Raw genomic sequence first — 24,457 nt, 5'->3', positions numbered from 1 at the left:
GTTTTTTTTTTTTTTTTTTTTTTTTTTTTTTTTAATAAGGATAGTAGTTACATGGATAGACACCCAAGCCAAGCAGGAGCTATAGCTTTTTGCAGGAATATCAGAATACTAATATAATTCATTTTATAAAAACTCCCAAGCCAAGAATAGCTAACAAACGGCAAATAATATGAATTATTCTTTCTTCTCAATCCATCTCACACATGAGATCTAAGCATAATTCTCAATTCAGCACAATTACAACAGTAACTTCAGACTGACTTGTTGGCATGAAGTCAGTATTTTGGGACTATCCAATAATCTGTTCTAAACTACATCAAACAGATTAGAAACTATACTATTAAAAATATCCATAGAGTATCAATTCCATTTTTAAGTTTAACAATTTTAAAAGTCAAGAACTATTTATATCTTAAAATAATTTTATGCTGGTTTTGTATATTAAAAACATTTCTAGAAGCCAGGTCTGGTGGTGCAGCCTTGGAAAGGCTGAGGCAAGAGAAACTGAATTTCAACCCCTTTCTCAGCAACTTAGTAACTTAGTAAGATCCTGTCTCAAAATAACAAATAAAAAAGGAGACTGAGGAGTGTGAAGACCCTGCGTTCAATCCTAGATACTGAAAAAAATATTTTTCCTATACTCTTTTGGTATAGCTTTTCATTTTCACATGTTTTTTGTGTAGTTATTTTTTTTTAAATGTAATGCCTTAAAAAATATTGATTACCAGGTTTCTGCTCAGATCAACTGAACAAGGTTTCCAGAAATAGAGGTGAGGCATAAGTATTTTACAAAGCATACCATATAATTATGATGCAGCCATCTGAAAACTAGCACTCCAAATAGCATAGTAGTTTGTATATGGAAGAGCCAGAAATGGATAGCAATATAAACACCTACCTCTAAATTAAACTTTACTTACATATGTAGTCTTACTGCTTACTTGTTCTGACAGGCTAATAAATGCAGAGTGAAACTGTTTCACCTTATGATGTATTTTACCATAAAATTCTAGGTAATAGATTAGTTACTATAGCTATACAGTTTCATTACAGATCAGTGTAATTTCTCTTTAATTATTATTTACCTAGAACCATTTAAAAAAAATAAAAAAAGAAAATGTAAATAAACTACATCAAATTCTTATTAGATGTTGAACTGATAGAAACTATTTGCAGTGAAGTACATGCTTAGAATACTTGAATCACAAATCAGAAAGACTCCCCAGTAATATGAGTTTATTACAACAGGATAAACATAAAAACTCAGACAGGAGTACACAGAATACTCAATATATTCTATCACACCACTATGACATCCCTAAAGATTTCTTACAGGTCTTTTTAAAAAACAAAGTTCCCTAAAATTCAATGTCTCCTAGGAGCAAAAACATCTGTATCTATGTACCTATTGTAATGAGTTTTGACAGCCTTTGGCACATATTTTTAGTTATTTTAGTGAATAAAATATTAGAGGAGAAAATTGTATCGTTTCTGATTTTAGATACTAAATACAAATTTCAAAAATTTCCAGATTGCCTTTTTTTTTTGGCACCAGGGATTGAACTCGGGACCTTGCACTTGACCAGACGGCCTTTCAATCATTAAGCGTTAAATACAGTCAGGTATAGTAGTGCAATCCCAGCTATTTGGGAGGCTGAGGCAAGAAATATAGAGTTTGAGGCCAGCCTGGGCAACTTAGTTACCAAGACTCTGTTTTTAAAATATAATTTTTAAAAGGGGCTGAAAATGTAGCTCAGTGGTAGAGTGTTTACCTATCAGGTGTGAGGTCCTCAGTTCAATCCCCAATACTGGGGGCAAAATGTTAAATGTAAGCCATGATTATAAATCCTGCTAGTTTAAGGTAAAACCATTTATACTACCAGAAACCATTTATAATCCAGAAAAATCATTACTACCAATCTATATCTCAAAAGCCAACAGTCTTATGTGTCAACCTCAGAGAACTCACAAATTAGAAAATAAGGCCCCAATCTATAACCATTTGTACACACAGCTGGGATTACTCACATTTTTTTTTCCAGTAGTAATATACTCTAACTGAACATCTGCCCAAGAAATTATAAAAGTACTTGTCTTAGTTGGCCATAAAACCTGGGAAAGCTAGTAAAAAGCAAAACTTAATGTCATAAAACCAGTGATTTATTTTGAATGTAAGTATCTTCTCTAAAATGTTAGTCTCTAGAGTAATCACAGCACTGATGAAGAGATTTAGAGACTCTTCAGCATACAGAAATGTCACTATTTGAAAGATAATACTACTATTAGCACTGTCAAGGAAGAGAAAAGTAACCGCTACACTCTCCTAGAATGTCATTCATCACTAGGAAGGAAGGTACTGGCAGGATTTCTTCTGGCTACTTTCTGAGCAATACAGTTAGCTCCATGTTTCTAGAATCACAGAAAAGTTATCCATTACGAAGCAGTACTACAGAAAATCTGAACAGGAAATAAAAACCAGAAAAAAAAATTTTCAGCAACTATTAATTTGGTGATTCTACCAAAACATTTCATCCATCAATAATATGAGTAGTACTGTGAATATCTGGCCACAGATACATTTATCAACATCAAAACTAACAACTATGGGAGTAAGAAATACAGGTCAGCCTGGGCAACCTAACTCAAAACAAAAAATAAAAAGGACTGGAGGTGTAGTTCAGCATTAATGTGCTTGCCCAGCAAAAGCAAAGCCCTAGGTTCAATTCTAAGTACACTCTCCCCATAAAAGAGAATCCAGTGTTGTACCTACCCTACCTACTCCTCATATGTGGAAATATTACAACCAGTTTTATCAAATAACTGCCATTTTTCAAAGGTCAAAAATAACATACATAGTGCCAATCCAGGAGTCATCACAAGTCCTAGACAAAGTTATACAGATACACTGAACTAGAAACAGTCTTGATACCTCAGACTTCCACAGGAAGCCTGAGAGATAAAGTTATGAATTAATGTACTATCATCACATACAGCTCGATTTTCATCCTTAATACAAAACTGTTTCTCTCCTAATTCTTAATACATTACTAAGTGATGAGCTGCCACAGAGAACATGATACACCTATTATTTTTGTTGTTGCTGTTAAACAAGTTATAAGAAATTGGGTCATCTTCACCTGTACATACTCAGGCAAGGCAAGAGATAATACAGCACAAGGTTTTTCCATTAACTATTTTCTAGGCTCAGACCACTTTACACTGGAATTCTTTATAAATTTCATAGATACAAGCAATGAGCCAACATACTATATCAAATCACTGTTGAGATCCTTGAATTTAGTCAGTAAAAATGAGATACTATAAAGCATTACAGAGAATTTGACGTATGCACAACATAGGTAATATTTACCCTTTTCAAAGCTTCCATACACTTTGTATCTCCCTTTTATCATTCATAAAACTGTTGAAACAAGCAATCTTGTCATAAGACTGTGAACTTAAGGACCAGAAATCCACCCTGTTCATCTGTTATCTTCATGCAACACTGAATGAGTAAGAACAGAATTATCTGTATTGCATTTGTAGAAAAAGGTGAAATGAGACATGAGAAATGAGATAAACATAAGTTGTATTTTAAGTTCGTAGTAACAAAAGGATCAAAGAGGCAATGGGTATAAGTTAGGCAAAAGCACTGGTCTGGGGGTCCTGTGATATCTATGGAATTTAGATAAATTCTGGTCTCAAGCAAATCACTTAGCCTCCCTGGGATCTCAATTTTCTCATCTGTAAAATAAAAGGTAAGACTAAATGACCTCTATATTTCCTCATGTGCTATGAGGGTTATCTGAAAGCAGCAGGACCATCTACTCCCGAAAACAGAAATAACGGAGTAAATATACCATGGCAGACAACATGACTCTTCAGCAAAAGAATGTGCAAATACATAAATAGTAATAGGTCACAGCAACAAAGCCCAAAGCCAACCAGGATATACAGACATCTCTAACCTGAAAATTACTGACACATTCACTCATTCATTATTTTTAAAAATCAAGTTTTGCCGAAAGCAAAGGTTAGGAAATCAAGAGAAAAAGATACAAAGGTAAAACTGTTTATTATTCCTTAATGGAAATTAAAACACAGATTATGTATCTACCACACATGCACATGCACACACACATACACAAGAACAATACGAAAAGCATCTTTATGCTCTTCTATAAATGGGAAGGCTCCTTAAAAGTAAATTATGTAGGTTAGAATAGTCGACAATAGTTTAGCAAAAGTTTCTTTCTGCCCCAAAAGATGAATCTTGAGAAATTAAGGCTAGGCATGGTGCTTCTTTGTCTATAATTCTAGCTGCTCAAGAGGCTGAGGCTGGAGGATCTCAAGTCAAGGCCAGCCTGAGCAACTCAGTAAAATCCTGTCTCAAAATAAATTTTTTAAAAGGCTTAAAAATGTAAAGTGCTTGCCTCGCACTTGTGAGGCCCTTGGTTTAATCCCTAGTACTGAAGGAAAAGGAAGGCAAAGGGGTGGGAGGAATAATACATGGTCTAGGACAGTGGTGGCAAACCTAAGGCACATGTGCCACAGTGGGCACCCAGAACCCTATTAGCACGAGGGCTAATCTTCTCCAGCAGGTGAACACCAGATAACAGTTGCTTTTTCTAAATCAAAATCTTAGTATTCAGGTTTAAATGTAGTGTTGGCAATTCTTGATAAATAAGTGGGTTTGGGATTGCAGTTTGGGCACTCAATCTCCCAAAAGGCTGGCCATCACTGGTCTAGGGGTTATATATATCAATGGTAGAGCACTTGCCTAGCATGCATAAAGGTCCTGGGTCCCCCAGAACCTCAAAAAGAAACCAAAACAAAAAGCCATAAAGGCAATGAAAAATGCTCTTAAACCTGAATATAAAAGTAACTCACAGACCTGTATTACAACTTCATAATCAAAATAATGTCTTAACACAAGCTTTCTCCTTCAGAAAAGTAGCAATATCAATTTTGAACTTGACTACCATATTCAATAATGTCTAAAATATTTTTAAAAATAAAAGCTCAGTTCTCAGCATCATACTAAATATCAAAGATAAAAAAGAACTAAAACAAAATCTATGCAACTGAGAGGTAGAAGTGGGGCCTAGTTGGAGGAAGTTAGGTCGTAGGGGTCTGACTTTGAAGGTACTACTGGGACACAAAAATCTCTTCCTGGTTGCTTCCTACCCTCCATGAGGTGAACATCTTCATCTTCATGCTCCCACTATGATGTACTACCTTGCCACAGGCACAAAAGTAACATGGCCTATCAACTATGTACTGAAAACCTTTGCAAATACTTTCTTCCTTAAAAGTTGATTTATCCTAGACATTTTGTTACAATAATACAAAGCTATCACAATTCAGTGAAATACGGGAAGAAACTTAGAATGCTGCTTCTACTTTTTTAATCTGAAAGTTATTTATTTTAACTAATATTTACTATACAGACTGACACCGTCACTCTCACATAAACTTATAAACACACATATAATTGGGTTAAGAAGCTCAAAAGGGATTCTTGTTCAGAAAATATGGAGACTACTCCTATGCAACCAAGGCAGATGGACTCTATGAGAGATGACTCTAAACTGCACGAAAGTGAGCGCCTATCAGAAAGTATTCAATACCCTACAGTTCATATATAATTATAATTAAAGATCTTCCAACTACATTTACATAGTGTATAGGATATAAGCGTAACTTACCTCATCCTGGACTCCACTGGTAGTAGTCAACTTGCTCCCATCAGTAATTGTAATAATTATTGCCGGCTCCAAGAAAAAAGGATTTCTTCCCTAAAGCCAAAAAAAAAAAAAAAAAAAAAAAAAAAAAAAAAAAGAATACATTGATAGTATTAAGGCTGTGACTCTGGCTTAATTTTTTTTTAAGTAAACTAGTAAAAAGCCAATTCTCAGAGTACGTACAATCCCTTTTTAGTTTTATATAATATGTACCTGTTCATTCATTATTAAAAAAGGCTTAGAAGGACACAAACTAAACAAATTAACCCTAAAGAAATGAGATTAGGTAAACAAAGATGGATTTTTCACTTTTGTATATGTTTTGGTAGTGTCTTAATTTTTACTGCGATTTATATAACTTAAAAGTATTTTGAGTTGTTATTATAAATTAGAATAATAAAAACATAGTACAAACAATTTTCATAAAAAGAAAAGCAAGCCAGTAGGTAAATGCACTATAATCTATGCCTGTAATGAAAAAGTCTGAACAAGTGACAAGGTATATGGATAGGAAGACTACAAGAACTGGCTCCATGGAAATATCAAGGCTACTCTGAGCACAACAAAATTTAACAATAGTCAAAGAGAAAAAGTTAAAATTAGGTATGATGGGCCAGGGATTTAGCTCAGTGGCACTGCACTTGCCTCATAAGTGCAAGGTCATGAGTTTGATCCCCATGAACAAAAAAATAAAATGAAATAAAATTAGGTATGATTACCTTAAAAAATGCTTAGAATTTTAAAAAATGATCACAAAGGCAATGAAATAAAATGATATATGGTTCTCAAATGTTCTCTATATAAGGCAATATTAACTTCAACTTCTATTCAAATCTCAGATGGCAAACTCTGTAAGTATGACAAATTCTACTTGACATATTTTATGGGAGATTAAGACAAACATAAACTGTCTTTTACATGTAAATGACTTCTCATTTGAGACATTAAATACACTCAGTATAACTCTTTAAAGCAAAATTAAGATCAGAGGGTAAGTTCCAACAGGGTAAACCTGTATTTGAAAATGAAGTTTCCTTCCAGCACAATGACACATTTTATAGCCCCAGGTACTCCACAGATTGAGGGAAGATTAACTGAATACAAGAATTCAAGGCCAGTTTGGGCCTTGCCTCAAAAAATGGATTTTTTGCTATAACAGTAGCAAAAACTGAAAAAAGTTTTGTTAGATATGAAGTAGAATAGTATGTGACAGATCTTAATGTGTATAGGAGTCAATTAGAGATAGAATTTAATAAAATGCAGTTTCTGGGTCTGTGAGAGAAGTGATTCTGAATTTCTATCAAGACCACAGGCTAGGAGATGCTGGTGTTCACATATCAGACTGAAAATGAGAATAAAGAGTCATAGGCACATAATAATCTGAGGAATTATAATGCTCAATTCCTAGCACTTGAGGACATATTCAGTATCTGTCGAGTGAACTTAGTTACAATAATTACACACTATAATCTAATCAAACTAAAGGGGGAGGTCTGCCAGATGAACCAACAATCAAATCATGCAACTTTTAAGTGGCATGGGAACTTTTCAAATCAGTGCCCATGAAAAATGGTTCTCAGAACCTAAAAGCTTCTGTTGTTCAAATACAATGTTGGATATAGCCACCCGAAGATTCTGAATAAATAGCTTTAGCATTAAAATTTCACTGGAGTCTTAGAAAGAAAAGAGGAATTTAATTTACCATCTCTTCCTCATGTGAAATTCCAGCATTCTAGAATATATTATACTGCAGTCTCTCACACAATTCACCCTCAAAATGCCAATACCTATTTAGGTTTTCTCATCTACTTGATACGAGCAATGTTCATTCACAACTCTGAACTTGGACTGTTCCTCTCCCTCAAACAGAAAGTCCTCCTTTTCCCTATTCATAATCTATCCAATCTTTTTTTCTTAATAAATTTTATTGGTAGTTTTAGGTATAAAATATGACATTCATCATTGGAAATTTGTACCTTTACATAACGTATCAATTCTTATTTTTCCCCCTTCCCCTGCCCTCGCTTCAACCCCTCCACCTCTCCCAATTTTTACAAAATATTGTTTACCATCTTGTATTGCTTGTATTGTTTTCATATAATGGAAGGCAAGAACTGTTGTATTTCTGCACACCACTAAGCATGATCACAATATATTTGAACACTCATGAACCGATTCATTTATCAAAGAACCATTTAGAATTACTCAATTTTCAAGCTTCAACCAAAGTGTAAATACTTTACCTTTACCTGACTACAAATGAGTACTGCCTATACCTGAAACTCATGAATTTAATGAGCTACAAAGGGTATTAAAAAAATTTTAAAAAAGCATTACTTCCCTCCTGTCTGTCCAACCACATTTATACTGAAATACTGAGTGACTACTACCCATCGGACATTGTGGTAGGTGCATAATCCATAATCTCTATTCTCATGCATAATATACATATATTAATATATACATATACCTGTAACAACACCCCCATTTCTTTATATTTAACAACAGGATTATAGCTCAAAAAGAGGCAAAGGGAGATTTTAAAACCAAGATGTTCTAATATCTTCAAAACTACTGTATTTTACTTTCAAGCATACTACTTTGTTACATTGATGCCTTCCAAAAAAAGACAAAGTTCTTAAAGCTATTATACCACGGATCAAATATTTGTATCTTCTGTTTTACTTCTGCACTTTAATATTAATGAAAATCAGATTCTCTGGCCAAAAATCTGATACTCATCCATTTTTTTCCCATTTATAAGCAGAATGAGAATTATTTTAGAACACCAGAGAATGAGTCTTATTTACAATTAAAGAACAATCTACTGTGTATTAGATCCATATGGATGAAGATGCCCACTCAGAATTTAATATAGTTGGCCCTCTGTATCCATAGATTATGCATCTCTGGATTCAACCAACCACAAATCAAAAGTACAGAAAAAAATTGTATCTGTACTGAACATGTACAATCTTTTTGTTCTTGCCACTATTCCTTAACAATATATAGTACAACTATCAACATAGTGTTTACATTGTTTCATTCTGAATGACCTAGAGATGATTTAAAGTACACAGAAGAGTGTGCATAACGTTATATGCAAAACCTACACTATTTTATACGAGACTTGAGCATCCAAGGATTTTGGTATCTCAAGAGGTCCTAAATAATCCCCTATGAATACCAAGGGATGACTGTATGCGCACATATTTTTCTAAGGACAATATCTAAAAATCAAGTTAAAAGTGCATTAAAATTAGAAAAGTCTGAATTACTAAATTTAAGCCAAACATTAAAATTAGTTACTTTTAAGAAAACAAAGCTTTTAATTACTAGAGTCTTTAAATATATACACAGAGGCCAAGTTTGAAATTACTATAATAACCAATCTCAATAGTAACAATGAAGCACATAACTCACTGACCCTTAACACTGATGAGGTAAAATATTTAGGGAGACTAAATGATACTATTTAAAGCAGCCTTGCAGGTAAATGGCAAAGCTGAAGTCTAAATAAGATACTCCAATTCTAACTCACAAAACCTTTCTGAAGCACTGCCAAGTCCTATAGGTAGTAACTTAATTTTCTTGGACACAAATCTGTAACAACCTGGTTTGTACCATATTCACCCAACAATGAATGGTGTGAATCTATCTGCAGCAAAAATAATTACAGGAGGACAATCCTTTGCACAGTGGTTGCGTGTTCTAGGATTTCTTATCCACCATGTTTTTATATACATATTAAATCAACATCCTTTCTCCCAACACAAATAGACAAAACATAAAACATAGGAATACTTTTAAAAGCTATGTATCTTCAAAGTTCAGTGAGTACATAAGTGAACACAGGATATAATAATATTGAGTTCTTTAATGGCTTTAAATTTTGGAAAATTTAGTCAGGCATGGTGGTGCATACCTATAAATTCCATCTCTCACAAAGGTATCACAGGAGGATTGCCTTAAATTTGAGGCCAGCATGGGCTAAATAGTTCAAGGCCAGCCTGAACTACAAAGTGAAACCATTTTTTAAAAATTAATTCTGGAAAATTCAAGGATCAAAGAAAATTTATAAAGAAAAATATGATCTTCCCCTTTGCATTATTATCTCCCCTGAGGATCCCATTCCTTGGATGAATTTAGTAAAAAAAAAAAAAAAAACACACACACACACACACACACACACACCAAGAAAAGCAATAATTAGTTTACTACAGAATTAAATAGCCAGGTGGCTAGGGAGGTTGAGGCAAGAGGATCACTTGAGTTGAGACCAGCCTGAGTAACAGACCTCACCTCAAAGAAAAAAGAGTAATAATAATTAAATGAATATAATTTATACATGAGGTTTTTATTTCTTCAGGAAAAATATACCAGCACTATATAAACATTTGAAATTCACAAAATTTAAGCACAAATGTCTGAATCACTAGCAGGAAGTGACCAGAACATGCTGTTCCTCTTAATCACAAACATGACTAGTTCTCTGGTCCTCAAAAAAAAGGAAAGAAAATTGTTAATTGTTAATGTGCATATACAAGAATAAAATGGATGTCACAGTTTTGGTTAAAACCTGACTTTGAAACATGTTAAAATATAGAAGTGACAGAAAGACAAGTTTTATACTGTCTATCTCCTGCCTTTTCTATCACACTTATTCTCAGTGGCTGCACAATAAATGTCATCTTTCTGTCAACAATACTTACCCATGAAATTAAGAACATGATTTGTTACATTCCAGTATTTGCTTTACAAAAAATGTAAAATTTTAATTTCAAGAGTTATATGATTTAATCACTACACTATAACACCATTAGCTACCTGCTAATTCTCTAATCCTCACCATTTTATATTTTAATCTTAAGAATGTTTATGTTAGTCAATTTGAGGTCAATCCATTAGAATTTCCTTCAATATTCAAGTTGTTCCTAACAGCCTTTGCCATAATTATATGATATAAAGAAAAAGTTAAGTTCTGCCACAACAAAAGCAGCCAGCAGAGGGACTAAAAGTTTACTTTTGCCATTACAAGAATAAACTCGTAACTAAGTTTCAGAGCAGGGTCTCCTAATATAAAAAATTCTAAATATACCACTAGAAAACATAATGCCAAGTATTATGTTCTGCCTCAATAGCTACTTATGGTTATCTTTTGTCATTTAGAAAATCTGATTTTAATGTTAGCCAAGCTTTTATGAAGTGAAAATTTCACTAACAATTTCCTACTACAGTTCTGATTATTAAAATGTTAAAGTATAAAAATATCAAGAAACTAAAGAATTCTCGTAAGCAGTTATTATCTACTATAACTTATTTTTTTCAAATAGGCGTTTGAAAATGCTAAAACTAAGGTAATTTCCAATATAAACTATAATATATCTAGGATCAAATGCCTCATCTTAATCAAACATTTGAAAATGTAGTGGGGGAGTAACATTTTTTCAAATTGTATCCTTAAGTCTTAACTAATCTTCTGCAGCAAAAAGCAAGCAGATTTGAGCACTGTCAGACCAAAGGGCCCAAGTTTTCTTCCTGTGCACCTCATTCTATTGTACTCATTCTCTGAATGATCTTGTAAAGAATTCAAGTGCCTGTATGTACCACAGCTTTCCCATGGTTTAAGGGTTCTACTAAAGAAAAATATACACCCAGAGTTAGCTCTCTGGCTCTACGATGACAGCAGTTAACCCATACTGATCACTATAGTTTTGTCCTAGTGTTTTAAAATAAGGCCTCTCTATGTAGCTCAGGATGACCTCGAACATGTGAAAATCCTCCAATCGCAGACTCCATAGTGCTGAAATTACAATTATGAGGCATCATACCTGGCCCCAATTATTTTATCTTAACATTTTGCTATATGCCATTAACGATAGCTACTAGTGCTAAAAATATAAATACTGGGGCTAGGGATTTATTTGGCTCAGTGGCACCGCTCCTGCCTCGCAAGTGCAAGGTCCTGAGTTCAATCCCCAGTACAAAAAAAAAAACATATATATATATATATATAGATAGATAGATATATAGATATAGATAAATAGATAGATAGATAAATATACATATACACATATGTGTGTGTATGTATGTATGTATCTGTGGGCCACAGTTATCATCAGGCAGGAAAAAATAGAGACTATCCCAAAATCTAAGAGCTTATACTTTTTTCTTATATAAAACTTCTTCCTCAGGTAAACAACAGCAAAAAACAATATTAAAAGACGGAAAGGGCTATATTAAGAAGCACTATATCATTAAAGATTCACAGACATATACTAGGTAAGTATTTCACAGGATTTGCTGTTAAAAATCTTGTATTGGCTAAACTGCTAAATCAGTTTAGCTTAGATCTGTGGGTCCCTTTACTTAAATCTTTGTACAATCTATATAGACAGTAAAAATAGGAAAGAAATGAAGTCTGCATTATGCATCCTATTTTTCTGTTATGAAAAAATGAGAAAATGAGAAATCATCTCATATTCATTTAAAAATACTTCCTGCTATTTGACTATATAGATTTGTGAAAACTCAAGACACTATAAAGCAAAGATTAAAACATAGAATTAGTATTAAACATATTCTTCTACTTTATTACTAGAATTGCAATCCAAAAATTTGTACTACTGATAAGCCCTTTACAGCTATATACATTGCGAAATCTTTTATACATACACTGCAAAACAAGTCAACTAGAGTAACATTCTCCAGATCAGTAGTTTTTAAACTTTATCAACACTTCCATACCACAACTAGAATTGTGTCCATGTCCCTTGTATTTCCTATAGTCACTTGAATACTTGAAATTAGTTCCATTTTTGTTAGCCTTAAGCTACACCAATAAAACGTATGAGATCAGTTTTGATGTGCCAGTTGTATTTGTCTATCCAATAATTCATTGTCATGAATACTATTAGTTTTTAAGATTTGAGAAGTTCATTAAATTAGGGAAATGTATACACAATTAATTATACATTCCAAACAAAATAATTAATGAAGCTAATAAAAGCCTGAGATATTTACACTTAATACTCCAAAGCCAGAATTATAAATTTTATATTTGTTTTAGAATTCAGAAAGATATTACTTTTACTGTTATGATTGCAACTAGTATGGCATAAATGAGTCTTTTGATAACCACTTCTAAAAAAATTCATCTTAAGAATTCAGTGTTTTTGCCAGTGGTAGTGGCACAGGTATGTAATTCCAGGTACTTGGGAGGATGAGGCAGCAGGATCACAAAGTTGGGAGGACAGCTTGAGAAACCTAATCAGTGAGACCTTGTCTCAAAATTTAAAACAACAAATGCTGGGACATAGCTCAGCACTTCCTTAGTTCAATCTCGAGTATAAGAGAAAAAAAGAAAGATAAGTGTTTTTAAAATAATACCTTCGGTTATATACAAATTATTTCTGAAGGATATCTTACAAAACTGATTAGCCATGATTGTCTCTAAAAGGCTTTTCTTGGGGGAAGGGGGTTGTTTTGAGGCAGGGTCTCACTATGTAGTTCAGTCTGGCATCAAACACAGCGATCCCCTTGCCTCTCAGCCTCCCAAGTACAGAAATTATAAGCATGTCCCACCACATCCACTCACAAAATGGAAATAAGTAACTTTATAACTTTTTATAATGGTTCAACTTTTTAAAATCAAGTTCATGTATTACAAATTCAAGAAAAATACTCCTCAAAATTAAAATGTTTAATATTCCAAAATAAAACTGTTTAAAAACCTACTAGTGTAGAAAAACCTAGCAACTTAAAATTACAAAAAACATGTTAAAATTACACATTAAAATACTTTTAAGTAGCCCATTATATAACTTTATACAATATAATTCCTTGCTTCGTCCATATAATTCTTTAAGCAAAAAATAACTATTAAAAAGAGATGGAATAAAAGGGCTTGAGCAAAAGTAGGCAGAATCCCACATATTTATTTCCATTTAATGACTAAGCAACACCATCCTGAAATTACATTTAAATAGATCAAAAAAAGTGTAAGAACCACAATAAAAAGAATTACTAAAGCTTGACTAAAAAATTAATACTAAGAAATTTAATAAGTGATAGGGCTAAGAATAACTGAAAAAATATAAATTAAATATATCTAAACGTCAATATTAATAATTTGGCAGAATTTAAATTTTACATTTCAATCTCAGTCTAAAGTTTCAATAAGATTATTCTCATAGATTAGTTTTGAGCATATCTACAAAGTAACTGCAGAAAGTGTTTATACTAGCACAGAAATAATAATAAGGATATCAAAATAATTTTACTTTCAAACATTCAGGATGTTAGTAATACTAAATATAGGATAAATACCTAAAGCATCCACTATATGAAAGGGACTGGGTAAATCAGACAAAAATTAATAGAGCAAAACATGTAATAATGTTAGATGACAAAGAAATAAATGTCAAGGTACAAATGTATTTTCAAAGACCAGTGAATGAAGATATACATCAATGTTAAAACTTAATTTGAATTTGACCTTAACAAAAAAAATCTGGATTTGCCTATTCTCTCAAGATTAATCATCTCCATCAGTCATTGATTATAGAATCTCCTAGATATATATAATTTTGCAAAGATTAAAATCACATCTTGAACTCAGCACTGAATTTAATGTTGAAACTATGACACAAAGATCTTGGATGTAAAACAAAGTTGATGTTTTTGTTATTTCCCTTTAAACATCCACACTAACATTTAGAATAAAAATCTTTTACTCTTATGCCAATTATTTAGATCCAATTTTCTTAATGTTATCTCTTGCTTTTTCTAATGTGTTGGTTTGAGATATGAAACTGGACAACTGAAATTCAAAATTTTACATTCATTATTATGAGTTAAATAAAATACACAAACGGTCAAGAACTATCACAACTCAGGTATTATCAGCGACCACCAAGACATCATTTTGTTAATTCCTAACAATGACTATAACTTGTCATTTTGCAGACCTAGTCTTTGTAATATCGCCCACTATCACTTGCAGCCTAACCTTTCTCAGCACACTACATACTCCATCGCTCTCAAATTCTTAGTTAATAATCAACTTTTTTAAATTCTTCAGAATTCCATTTGAGTATTTCTAGTGTTAAAGTTCTAAGACTTTGCTGAAGTTTTCTAACATCTAACATGGTTCACTACCTTTAAGACAAAAGTTTTCCAATAACTTGCCAGCATCCATCTTATCATTTAGTAGTTATCAACTGCATCTCCTGATTGGTAATATTACAATTTTTTCCTCACATACTCGAAACTATTGTCACATCCATAAAGCTTTATAAATGATATCCAAGAATCTTCCTTCACTATGAGTCCCTTATTTGAGCAAGACAAATAGATGGAAAATATTAAAATGTAATACTTTTAAGTCACAGACAAAAAAAAGATATGTAGTGATTAATTTTCATAAGCATAGTGGCATAAATTTGTCTTATGGTTCCAACTAATCCTCCTAAAGACTGTTGTATTATTTTCATATATAACCATCTCTCAATATACTGACAAATTCCAAATCACAAATGCTCTAAAGAAAAAGTCTTCATATAAAATCTCCCTCTTAGCCTGGTCATATCCATTTTCCCTATACAAATCTATGTAACACTGAAAGGGACCAAACATTTAGCACCTCACTTATTTCTGGACAAGGATATGTTCCTCTACACCCCATCCCACTCATCACCAACTTCAATTCTAAAGTATACAAAGTCCAAGAAATGGACTGTGCTCTAAATTTTCAGACTTACGCTTTCTTGTTTGAAAATCAAAAACCTGAGTACTTATTAGCAAATTTTTTCAAAAAAAAAATTTAGAAAAAAAGACTTTATTAACACCAAGTGGAAAGTGCTTTCCTAACAATATATACAGAGCTTTCACTCAACCAAAAAGCTTTATGTTCCCTATAACCAGAAATTTTACTCCAGCTGAATTGCCTGGACAGCTAATTCTAGCCTCTTGGGATGAGTATGTATCAGGTTACAGAACATTTAGATTTTTGTCAGAAATTTCAGATCAGAAAAGTTTTGTCCTGTTAAGTATTTGCCGTAATATTGATGATGCTAATCATCAACTGAGTTCCTACCTTATGCCAGGTAGGCATTTCTGCTAAGTGATTAACAAATGCTATTTCTAACCCTTACAAAAATTTTCAACATTGGCACTAACACCACTTTACGGGTGAGAAACCTGAAGTTAGTTTTAAGCAAGGTTCAGGGAGTTGTCAATACAACATAAGCTGGTGAATGGCAGAGGCAAGTTCTAGTAGGTTCTTTCAATATCATCACACTGATTGTTCTGAAAAGGAGCGGATTAAAGAAAGCTCTAAGTACCCATAACTTCAACAGGTAAACATATCCAGGATTTTACTTACGAAAGATGGAAGATGGAGTAAACTTCTAATACCACTTTCATTTTAAAGCTTTATAAAGCCATAATCATAATGCCCAAAGAGAAGTTCTGTCAGCAAAGGGTCAATGATCTTTTTAAGAATGTACATAAAAGGTGACTAAGCTTTAGTTTGGATTTGTTTTTAAGTTACCTGAACAAAAAGGTTGGGAGTAGTGAAGATGAAGGAATGACAAAACAAAGCAAAAACAAAAATTTTTTTAAAAAAAACAGGTATTTGCTCAGTCACTGTAAAATCTGTTTGTTAATGTAACATATGTCTATATAAGAAAATTACTTTTAGAAATGGAGAAAAATATGGCAAAATATGTAAGTGCTGACCCAGTTAAAAAAATCCAAGATAATTTTACTTGGATTATTCAAATGAGTCAATGTTATTATGACAGAAGATTGACATGAACATGGCTTAACAATTCTTTTAGCTAATTCTGACCACAAATGACCTTAAATGAATTAATACTCAAGCATGTCAAACTCTTTCACAGAAATATTAGATCTATTTTTGGCCTTTTAATTTTCAGTTGTATATAATTTAATGCATAATCACATTTTCTTACACAGAGGGAAAATAAAATTTTCAAAGGAGTAAAATTTATTTTTGCCTTTCTAAACAATTTCGACATTTTAGACAATTTCAAATTAAGACTGCAGTAATGTCCTTTGGACACTGCTTTTCATTTTCTTGAAAGTCTTCTGATTCTTTAGAAGGTATTTAGTATAAAATCATGAAGAAATATTGCAGTGTTTTGAAAGAAAATAAAATCTAGAGCTAGGCACTATGGTACATGCCTAAAATCCCAGCTATATGGGAAGCTGAGGCAGTAAGATCACAAGTTTGAGCCCAGTTTAGCCAACATAGCAAGAGCCTGTCTCAAAATCTCGAAATAAAAAATAAAAAGGGTTGGGATGTAGTAGTTCAGCGGCAGAGCATCCATGGTTTGGATCCCTAGTATTGCAGAAGGAAAAGAGGGGAGGGAAAGAAAGGAGGTAAGAAGAAAAAGAAACTAAACAATAAGCACCTTGAAATTTTGTTTAAATTACAAAATATTATCAATAAGAAGTCATGGTCCCAATAATGAATGTAAACTGTACTGTATACCTAAAATGTACCAATAAACTCCATTTTAAAAAGTCATATCCATTTCATGCTCTGAGTTCAAATCTTATTAAAATACCCTTTGATCTACCCAACATATATGTGCTCCAGAGAAGCTCCTTGCAAATCAAACTTGTGTAAATCTCATCTTAAATGCACTAGGGGGAGCTCCTTATTTGAATGAATCCTAAAGCATGTGCTTTTGTCACATTTTTGGCTTATACGGTACACGTTCAGATAAGCTGTATATATTCAGCTTTTATTTTGTGTATTTGTTTAAAAATACCATCCAGTAACCTTATCCCATGGTTTCATTTAACCTAGTTCTTTAAAAACACCATCCTATACTCATCAACTGCCAATGAGACAACTTTGACCAAGTGATACTCGTTTTTCTTTATCTGCTTCCCTAGGGTGAAATAAAATGTCCAAGGAAAAATATATTTCAAAGCATGCAGTAGAAATCAGTTTTAAATTTCACTAGGTTTTTTAAAATTGTAATTTCAAATTTAAAGCTAAAAAACAGCAAGGGGTAAACAATTTTTAAAATATGCTTTGTGTGTACTGAACACTTTTCCATTTTAAAAACATAAGCCCGTTTAAATCTCTCAATTCTATAATAAAGGTACAATGGTTTTATGGCCAATGTGGAAAGAGAAGCTCAGACAGACAGAGTGATAATATCTATTCTATATTACATAGTAATTCAATGGTAAAGACAAGATTGTATCTGCAATGTTCACTTCTCTAGCCATTGCTCCTTTACACAAGATAGGAACAAAATATTAAGTCTTAGTGTAAAGTACCCTCTCTACCAATTATTAAAAATACTTTAGAGGAGACAAAAGTTTAGGGACTTGCCAAAACTACTCAATGAGGAAAAGATATTCATTTTATCAAATGCTGCTAGGGAAAACTGAATCCTTACATCATATTCAAAAATTTACATACAAAAGAAAAAAACTGAATCCTTACATCATAATCAAAAATAAGCCTGAAATAAAGACCTAAGCACAAGATCTAAAATCAAGTAACTCTAACTAAAACATAGGAAAAAAGCTTCAATGATACTGACTATAGCAAAGATTTTTGTGGATATAACATCAAAGGCACAGAAAAAATGAGATAAACTGGACTACATAAAAATTTAAAATTTCTGTGCACCAAGACATTAAGAGTGAAAATAAAGCCCACAGAATGGGAGGAAATATGTGCAAATTATAAGAGGTTAATACATAAACCCTATAGGAAGCTCAACAACACAATTCCTATAGCTCAACAAAAAAGTTAAAAGCCCAACTTGAAAATATGCAAAAAACTTAGACATGTCTCCAAGGACACCATAAAAATGGCCAAAAAATATGAAAAGATGGTCAACACAAATAATTTAAATAAAAACTGTAATAATTATCACACCCATCAGAATTTTTGTTTTGTTTTATAAATAAAGGAAAATAAATGCTGTCAAAGACAAATTTAACCCTTATCACTATTGGAAGAATGTAAAATGGCGAAAGTGCTAGGGAAAACAGTATGATATCAAGGCATATACCCAAAACAACTAAGAGCAGGATCTAGAAGACATACTGTACTTGCACTACCCTGTTCCTTGTAGCATTATTCAGAATAGCTGAAAAGGTAGAAGCAACCTAAGTGACCATCAATTGATGAATAAGCAAAATGTGGCATATACATAAAATGGAATATAATTTAGCCCTTTAAAAAATCCTAACACACAAGGTCAATCTAAAACTTAAGGATATTATGCTAATAATAGCCACAAAAAGACAAATACTGACTTTCCCTCAGTAGCCAGGAATGAACAATTGATTCCAGGTCCTTCCCCCTCCACAGATGCACAAGTCCCTTACACAAAATGGTATTTGTGTACAACCTCCATGCACAGTACTGTATACCTTAAATCATTTCTACATTTGAAATATCTAAAACAATATAAATGTTGGGGAACAGTGACACCAAAAAAACTGTGTATGTTCAATACAGACAATTTTTGCAAACATTTTTCATACATGGTTGGTTGAATCCATAGATGTGGAACCTGCAGATGTGGAGGGCCAACTGTACCATATGCCTGTAATTATAGTATGAAGAGTAGTCACACTCACAAACACACAAATAGAATAATCCTCTCTGGTTGGGAAGAGAGGGAAAACGGAGTGTTACTGTTTAATGAATAGTTTCAATTTTATAGGATTATAAAGTTCTGGATATTGATTGCACAACAATGTAATTATATCGTAACATTACTGAACTACACATTTTAACATGGTTAAGATAGTATATAATCTTGTTTCCCACCAAAATTTAAAATTTTGAAAGTCACAGTGTTGGAGTAATTGCCTAGCATGAAGGAAGCCATCAGATTCCCAGCACCACCCAAAAAAAAAAAAAAAAAAAAAAAGAGCCAAGTGTGGTGTCACATACCCATTTCCAGCACTTGGAGGCTGACAGGCCAAATTAAACTAATAGTGAGACTTTGTCTTCAAAAAAAAAGCATTAAACCTAAGTTTACAAAATATTTAGTATTACGTTCCCAGTTCATGTTTAGCACAGAAGTATATTCAGGTATTCTAGTTTTAAAAGATATATACAGCTTTATACCAACTATTTGTTGCTAGTCTAAGGGCAACTTAAAGCTCAAATGGCAATCCTTGCTTCACCCATTAATATTAAAAGCAAAGTCTATACAGTAATACCTCAGTTCACAAATACTTCTTTTCTTGAATAATTCAGTTTGCAAACAGAAGCGTTCAGTAAAATTTTGCTTCCACTGGTGAACTTTCATGTCAGGTGATTAACACAAGTACTACTTGTGTAAAAAGAAAAATGCAGTAACATTAAAATTCTACCTAGATTATTTGCAAAATTCACAAATAGATCTTTAAGCTTAAGAATAAATGGAGGTAAAATTATACTCCCTAACATTCAATTTGACCTTACCCAAAAGCCATAATTTTTCAATGAAGTAAATAGTGTTTAAAATTCTTAGAAAAATTAATCTCCTTTTAAGATATGGCTCAAGGATTGCCTCCACCCAGGGCACAGAGCAAATCAGGTATCATTCTTAATGTCTAATGTAACACTCTAATCAGCACCAGTATATTGAGGCGTCGGAGTGTGGAGTCAGGCCAGTGACAAAAATGATGACTTGCAGGCCAGAGTAAGATTTAAATTAGCAGATTAAACTGGGGATGTAGCTCAGTGGCACCACACCTGCCTGGCAAGCACAAGGTCTGAGTTCGATCCCTGGTACTGGATAAAAATAAATTAGCAGATAATCCAAGCTGGAACCTAGTTAAAACAAAACAAAGCAAACAAAGAAAAAGCTGAAAACACTGATAGAAAAACAAATTGCAAATGATCAGCATTTGAGATATGAAACTTTAATAATTATCTAAAACTTTATATATTTCTTAATTTTGGATATTTGGGCTGGATCAGATTTTTGGTGGCTATTAAAACATCAGTACTGATTGAAACTGTTGAACATACATAGGAAAAAAAAGTACTGAATTGACCCTGCAATGATAAGCAATTAGTAAGGTGATGCTATAAAGAAAAAGTAACTAGGGAGGAAGGAAAGAAGTAACAAGAAAAAAGTGAAAATAGAAGAAAAAAATGGAAACAAAGCTTTTGTACACAGGGAAGGGAGGGGGCTTTGGAGGGATGGGATAAAATAAAATTCATTAAAAAAAAAAAAGAGTAACTATAGGCTGCACATTGTGCCATGACTCTAAAGATATCAGCAAATGTTACTGATTATCAAAATTAAATATTTATAAAAACTTCTTCAGGTACAGAGAGAGAAATCTTTAGAAAGATATCCAAAGTGCTTGAGGAAAACAGTCACTAAGAATCATTATTTTTTTCTCAGCTGTATTAACTTTACCTGGTGAATACTCAAAGAATTAAGAATGCTAACTAAATCATTAAGTGCAACATGGAAAAAATCATGCATATGCCTGTAAATGAAAGGATTATATAAATACACAAATAGAAACACATAACTCATATTTAGATATTATACTTAATTCAGAAACTTAGTTTTTTAGATGCTTGCAAATAAACATGCTATCTCCTCCATCTAAGCCACCTGTTTTCATTTCCTCCAACTACTGAGACTATATACAAGTATTTAGCACTGTGGGCTTCACAGATCTTAGTTTAGAGGATGAAGTACTTATATAAAAATACTAAGTTTACAGAATAAAAATATTCCACAGGAAACAGGTAGATTTAAAAGTACTTTTACAAAGAAAACATAAGATATATCATATTAAATATGAGACTTAAACCTGTTGAAAAAACTCTTTCAAAAAGATTTCATTAAACAATTTACTCAATCACTTTAATTTATAAATTGCAGTTTCTTAAATTATTTTAATGCTAGTTTCACTTTTAGGTACCCATCCAGGATATACTGCTCCCTATATCCTTCCTTATGTATCAAAATAAAATCTCTGCCTGTAGTTGAATAAACCCTAACATACAAAAATGTCCCAATTTCCAGGCTTTTTTCTTGGTCAATGTGGTCAGCAAAGTAAAATCTCTGCCTGTAGTTGAATAAACCCTAACATACAAAAATGTCCCAATTTCCAGGCTTTTTTCTTGGTCAATGTGGTCAGCAAAGTAAGGCCATCTTTAATCTCAAAAGATTTTTTTCAGATTCATAAATAAGAACTAAAGTGTTCTCTGGTTGAAGATGGCAACTGGGAAAAGGAAAATACAGGTTTAAGTTACAAACATCTTCAACCTCTCCATGACAAGCAATTTTTTCTAAGGAAGCATGCTAAGAAACATTTTAATATGTAGTAGCAGGTCGATGTATGTGGCCTAATGGTGCTCCCATTATGAAATGTGATTCAAAAAAAAAGCAGGAAGTTATTACTCTTGCTATATATTGACAACCTGATGACCAAATAAGGTAAACAAATAATGACAAGATGCAAATGTCTTTGAACGCAAGAGTTTGAAGCAAAACCTCAAGCAATAAGACTAAGAATATAACTAAGAAATATGAAAAAGATTATTTTACAAAAAAACAGATCAACAAGTTGCAAAAGGTTAAAAAACAAAACAGAAAGAAGAAAAGGTATGGTGCTAAGAAAATACAAATTTGCCTAACTAAATGATAGAAATGAAATTCAGAGAGGTCACCTTAGATTGCAATTGATTTTAAATATTACAGACCTAAATTTAAACTTTTCTAAAGATTTATCCTGAAGTAAAATATAAAACTTCTAAAACCAAAGAAAAACCTCCATTTTCTTCTATATAAAAACAAATAAAAGTTGCATTCACAGGAAGAATTTCCTGGAAATGCATGAAACTATGTATTACAGAACTCAGGAAAAGAACACACACTATAGTGAAATATATTATTATGGTGCTTGCACCATGACTGAGGAATTGAATTCCTAAACCAGGAGTGGTAGAATATGCCTATAATCCCAGCACTCTGAGACTGAGTGAGGAAAGAAGATCAAAGTCTTGAGGTCCTGGGCAATTCAGTGAGACTGTCTCAAAAAAAGACATAGAATGTAGGTCAGTGCAAAGGCCCTGGATTCAATCCCAAGCACTACACAGAAAAAAGGAAAAAAAAATGTAATTCCTTGGGTTTAATATTCTTTTGTTGTGTACAGCATTACTCTCTCTTTCTTTTTTTTCCCCAGGATAGGTATAAAAAGATTATAATGGACCACTTCACATTACTCTTTAGCAAACATCTATGTGATTTAAAGCTCTTGCTTTTTCCTCACATAGATGAAAGCAAAGGAGAGGTCTGAGGACGTTAAGGACAAAAGGAAAGGTTCTTTTATATATTCCAGATTACTTTTGTTCCAAGGGTATGAAGTTAAAAAAAACTCTGGACATGCCAATTAATTTAGAATTCCACCTGCAATAGTTGCAAAATGGGGGCCAGGATTTAGCTCAGTGGTTCGGTGGCCTGCCTTGCAAGCGCAAGGTCCTGAGAACAATCCCCAGAACCAAAACAAATAGTTGTAAAATGGTATATCCAGGAAAACTCGGGAAATCAATGTATTCAATTACTACACTCCAATGAAAATCTTACCTTTAGGAACAGTCACCCAAATCCTGAAGAAACAGCCAAAATTATTTCTAACATCTTCTACTAAAATAGAAATGGAAGTCCACTAATGAACTAGTGTTAACACAGGTGACCTACAGGTAAAAGTAACAAACTAACTGAATATGAAGTAGGGTATTTTTCCTTTTGGCTTCAATAAACTTTCAGGAACTAAAAACCAAATTCATACTAACTTTACAGCAAAGAATTTGAGTCTAATTCTGATGAGAGAAGCATTTTAAGGGGAAAAAAATGAGGTAGAAAACTGCATAGTTTCACCTGTGAACTATGCGTATACTAATTTCAACCTGAAGTGTTTTTTACTCGCATTTGCTGTCATTTAGTTTGGAAATGGACTGCTTTGTCATCAAAAAAAAGTCAACTATTTTTTCCACCTTAATATTCAACCTACCTGCCCATAGTTGTCTATGCCAGTTACTAATCTATTTAAATTTAATAAATCAAAAGCTGTCCTTAGAGATTGGCCAAGAGTCGTAAGTCCTTCAGCCTGAAGGTTTTTCAGTTCATTCATAAACGTTGCATGGTTTTCCTTCCATCCGGCCTGAAAAGAAAAATTTTAAAAATTTTTTTCCAATCTTTCAAAGTCATGTACAACACGGAGAGCCTTTATAATCTGTTCACCAAGTGTTTCACTTTGGGTTGGCAGGTTAACTTCACTTTTGGTTGGAATGGTTTATCATGTTAATATTGTCTCTGCTAACAAAACTCTCTTCCAAGGGTGGCCAGGAATGAATCCGCTCGCTTTATACTTTCTGGTAGTTCATGGGTTTAACATTTTGTAAGTTCTTTGGGAAATTTACTACTTATTACCCAAAAACGAGGTGCGAAGGTACTAGTGGTAAGCAGATGGGAGCAGGACTTCTGAAGTTGACCCACAGCTGTCCCACCGGCCGGTGGCTCTCTCAGGACAGACGAGGAGATGATCAAGCCTCACAGCCCCCCACCGGGCCCCTTGCCAGTCGGGCTGATTCCCCTTTAATGCAAACCGGGGCTCGGCACGGCCGGGCCCGGCTGTCACTCCGGCTAACTTGAATAAATATCCCCCACAGTTCATTGCTGCCGCTCACG

At 33.1% G+C, this 24,457-nt stretch overlaps 1 protein-coding gene across 2 annotated transcripts in view; it reads right to left on the bottom strand.

Annotated features, from left to right (window-relative positions):
* Ints6 (integrator complex subunit 6) overlaps nucleotides 1–24,457 on the bottom strand; it is an 80,504-nt gene that overhangs the window by 54,457 nt on the left and 1,590 nt on the right. For both annotated transcript variants that reach the window (XM_010636956.3, XM_010636955.3), the window contains 2 exons: nucleotides 23,781–23,930; nucleotides 5,709–5,798 (listed from right to left, as the gene is read on the bottom strand). In XM_010636956.3, the coding sequence (XP_010635258.1) occupies nucleotides 5,709–5,798; nucleotides 23,781–23,930 (240 nt within the window). The remainder of the gene's footprint in view (nucleotides 1–5,708; nucleotides 5,799–23,780; nucleotides 23,931–24,457) is intronic.

This window comes from Fukomys damarensis, unplaced genomic scaffold (genome assembly GCF_012274545.1).
Source record: "Fukomys damarensis isolate Sample0158 unplaced genomic scaffold, DMR_v1.0_HiC HiC_scaffold_38, whole genome shotgun sequence".
NCBI classification, from domain to species: Eukaryota; Metazoa; Chordata; class Mammalia; order Rodentia; family Bathyergidae; genus Fukomys; species Fukomys damarensis.
Note: the sequence above shows the minus strand (reverse complement) of the source record. Positions and strands in the feature narration are given on the sequence as shown.